This window comes from Salvelinus sp. IW2-2015, unplaced genomic scaffold (assembly GCF_002910315.2).
Source record: "Salvelinus sp. IW2-2015 unplaced genomic scaffold, ASM291031v2 Un_scaffold2430, whole genome shotgun sequence".
NCBI lineage: Eukaryota > Metazoa > Chordata > Actinopteri > Salmoniformes > Salmonidae > Salvelinus > Salvelinus sp. IW2-2015.
Genome location: NW_019943751.1, coordinates 34255 through 38413, shown reverse-complemented (window position 1 = coordinate 38413; position 4159 = coordinate 34255). Strand labels below are relative to the sequence as shown.

General features: G+C 57.1%; 1 protein-coding gene across 1 annotated transcript; it reads left to right on the top strand.

Annotated features, from left to right (window-relative positions):
* Window positions 1-1830: 1830 nt before the first annotated feature.
* Window positions 1831-3090, top strand: LOC139025256 (ribosome-binding protein 1-like). The gene is made up of 2 exons (XM_070440333.1): window positions 1831-2240; window positions 2349-3090. The coding sequence occupies exons 1-2, from the start codon at window positions 1831-1833 to the stop codon at window positions 3088-3090; spliced, it is 1152 nt and encodes a 383-aa protein (XP_070296434.1).
* Window positions 3091-4159: the final 1069 nt, after the last annotated feature.

Below are 4159 nucleotides of genomic sequence, written 5' to 3'. Positions count from 1 at the left end.
ACAGCAGAACAGCTGTGTGTAGGGTCAGGGTGAGGGGGGACAGGCAGAACCAGGCTGTGTGGCGTCAGGTGGGGGGGAGACCAGCAGAACAGGCTGTGTTATCTATATTAGTTATGGTGTTGAGGCAGAACTGAGCCCATAAAGCATGATTTACCATGCTGTTCATACAGCTGAGTGACAATTACAGAACGCAGTCAATCTGGGTCCAACCCTGCTTCTCTAGTAAGTCCCAGCCACAACGGCCCATAGGGCAGGAGCCCATCTCCTGTTTATGTAGGCTAGTGTGAGGCAGCTTGTACAAGTGCACACCCTGGACAGGATGCTAGTCTGGGTCTTACCCCCAATCCATCTCCTTCATGTCGAGTCCCAAGCAGAGGCATCGCGTCCCCCATTTCTGGAGTCTTCGGTATGACTTGACCCGGGATCGAATCCCAGCCCCAACCTTCCAATTGAGCGTCCCTGCCTCAATGTTAACACAACAGTCAGTGGGCGAAAAAAGAACAGTCTGGGACTAAGCCCAAACACACTACCACCATGCAGACAGGTGTCTGCTACCTGCTCTTACTGAGACGGGGGAAAAGAGACTTGTTAAACAGGTAGGAAGACCAGAGTGGCTTTGGGTGAAGCTAACTGTCCATCAGTAACACCAAACCATCCCATATGAGTCAGTCAGGGGTTTAGACTAAAGAAACAGCCCACTAGACACTAGAGCGAGAGGGGTTGTGTTATTTCAGACCTTAACACTACAGTACACCAAAATTGTGTTATAAGCCTCTTTAGGGGCCTTTTTTTTAATTTATTTTTTTAAAGGAACTCAGTCCAGCTTTCACTTACTCTTGAAAGTTGGAATAGTAGAATGCACAAGGTGCAATTTCAAAATTAGAAAGTGCATCATCAGTTTTCCTCATGTCAGCCATTGCATACCCTAGAGAGCTATCTATAACTTGTCAGAAATGTCCAGTTCAACTGGCCCAGCAAAAAACATTTTGCTAGGTTTTTTAGCCTATACATTTTGTTGTAATGTTTGAGTCAAGTATAGAATTGCAAGAAAATGAGCTTCAAAACCGCAAAATGTTCTCTGCACCCCATGACAAAATGTGTAGAATTGCGGGAAATAACCTGCAAAATTCTCTTCAACAAGAGGGGTGTGAACAGGGTGTCATGAACAGTGCTTGTGCCCATAGAAATAGACGTGGGGCGCGAGGTGTTCCCCAATGCTGGAAGGTGGACCTGAGTGAAATAGATTGGGAACCCTTGCTCTATAGGGCTGGAGCAGGACAGGATCTGGGAGCCAGGCAACAGGTGGCTGTAGTTGAGCCAGGGCTAGAGATAGCAGTCAGCGAGAGCGAGATCGGGCTAGGCTATGGCAGGGGCAAAGCAAGGGCCAGGGAGAGTTAGTGTGTGTGTGTGGGCAATTCCACGATAACGGAATTGTGCTGACTATACTCTACTGTAATGTAATGTGCTATCCAAACTTCTGAACCAATTATTGGGCCAAATGAAGGCCGGTCCCGACGCCTGCAGACTGACAAAACATCCATGGACGTCCGGTGCCAGTAAGAGCTGGGTGACATTCATTGGTGAGAAAGAGAGAAGAAAGGGAGGGGTTGTCCAGACCACAGAAGGAGAAAGTAAACAGTTATCAGCTGAACATAACAGTATGTCAGTGGAAGGGAGGACAGTAACAGGAGACACTATGAGCTTAACAAAACAGTCAGTGGAAGGGAGGACAGTAACAGGAGACACTATGAGCTGAACATAACAGCCCAGCAGCGCCGGAGGAGGGCCGCAACGGAAGCAGCACCGCCACCCGACGCGGCGCAGAGGACAATGCCCGCCAACACAGGGCAGCGCGGCGTAAGCGGAAAGCGGGCACAGGGCAGGCGAGGACGGAACCGACCGGCCCAAGAGGCGAGCAACGATGCAAGAAAAAGCACAGATCAAAGCGGAGACAAGGAGAAGCAGAGGGGCAAACAGACGACACCCGAAGAGACGGAGAATAGAAAGAAGCGTAGGGATGCCCGGGCGAGCCAGCCCTACTGCGACGAAGGTCACCAGTATGGAAAAAAACAACACGACGACAGAGAAGGGAAAGCCGGAAGGAGCCGCGAAAACAAACAACAACAGAAGCGGGCCGGGAGCCGCAGAAGAAAAAGATCAATCAGGCAAATGAAGGCCAAAACACTGGAAAAACGACGCACCAGGAGACCCAACGGAGAGAGCACAGCAGAGGCAAGAAGGCAAGAAAGAAAGCCAGGGACACGCAGCAGGTGACCGGAGGAGCCAGAGCAGGAAAAGGGCTAAGGAGGGCCACGAGCCCGAGGGGAAGAGACGCGAGCCGGCGGCAGACAGCCCCGACGGGCAGCGCTCGACGCCAACCAAGAGACCACAGAGAGGCGCAGCGGCCGGAAGACCAGACACACAGCCGAGTGCGGGCGGAAGGGAGGAGAAGGGCGCGCGCCCAGGGCGCCGACCCACAAACAAAACAAAACAAAGAGGCAGCAGGGCGCAGGGGGGACCCAGGAAAAGAAGAGCAGGGAGCAACAGAAGGGAGGGCGCGGCAGGGCGACCAAGACCCTGAGCCAGTCCGCACCTGCGGAAGGGGCGCCGCCGGACCGCACTGGGCCAGCCCAACAGGCAGAGACGGAAGGCGCGGCAGCACAGCGATGGGAAGGACGCAGCCGGTCGGAGGGGCCCGAGAAGGCAGAACTGGAGCACCGGCGCCAGCACACGACGAAAGAAAGGCCAGCGACAGCCGACGCCAACGCCCACGGGGAGGCGACGAGCGGGAGGCCGCAGGCCAGCAAAAGGAGCCACCGGCACCGCTCAGAGATGCGCAGGGGAAAGGGGACGGCAAACGAGGGGTGCGACGACCGGAAGAAGGCATCAACAACGACCAAAGCGGAAAAGCCACGGGGGCCAAGCACTAACGAAGAGACGAAAGGACACACGGCGACAAGAGGCCAGGCACACGGGCCACAGCGGAAGGACCCCAGACCCAAAAGCCAGACTGGGCCAGGGCGAAACGAAGCGGGCACCCACCACGCCAACACCCGCAAACCGGCGCAACGGGAGCCAACAACCGCGTGACGAGCAGCAGCACAAAACAATGCAGGAACTCCGAACCACCGCCACAAACCAACAGGCCAACGAGGCGGAGGGGGGGCAGCGCCCACATAAGGGGAGAGCACGCGCCCGGACAATAACACTATAAAATCACACACACAGAGAACAGAAAAAACACGGACGGCCCACGGAGCATCACCGAAGGCCCAAGGAAAACACCAAAAATACGGCAATGCAAGAGAGGCCGGGCTGCAGGACAAGGCAGAGCAGATGCCAGAAGAGCACGCGAGGGGAACTGAGGGCCACGCGACACGGAACGCGACGGCAAGAAGAGAAGGCCGCGCGGCCCCGAAAAACATGCCGGGCAACGCCCGCCCCGAAGACCGGAAGGCCCGCCCAACAGGCTCCGCACACGAAACGGCCGAGCGCGGAAAGAAGAAGCAAACCAAACCAGAGGCGCCAACGGCACAACAGGAGGGCGGAAAGGCAGCAGGGAATGCAGGAGCGAACATCACACAAGACGGGCGCGCCGCGAGAGCACAGGAGAAGAAGGGGCAAACAGCCAACAGCAAGATAGCATGGAGGGATGGAGAGAAGGGACAAGAGCACCAGGCACAGCACGGCAGAACCGGCGCGAGAAGCAAGGACGCAGACGGCGGGCAGCCGACGTGCACACAAAATGACACCGTAGAGACGTCGCACGAGGCCCGGCGCGCCGCGGGACCCCGCCGGCCCCGAAGAAATAGCACGCTAGTAGGAGATGGAGGGCGCAGCGCGGCGGGGGCCGGCGGGCACGGCGGGAGGGGAGGCTAGAAACAACAAACACGAAAGAGACGGGGCTACGAAGGTCAAGCACGGGAGGAAAAGGCCCAAAGACCAGGAAGGAGGGCAGAGAGCCGGACACGGGGAACAGCCACAGAGGGGGGCAGAAGGAGGCGAGCAGCCCAGCGCTCCGGGAAGAGCCCAAAGGCACCAAAGCCCGAGAGGCACGAGGACCAGCCCAAAGGAACGCGCGGACGGAAAAGACCCCCAGAAGACCTGCCCATCCGCCCACACGCCCCAGCGCCCCAGGCACCCGCGGGACCCATCCAAA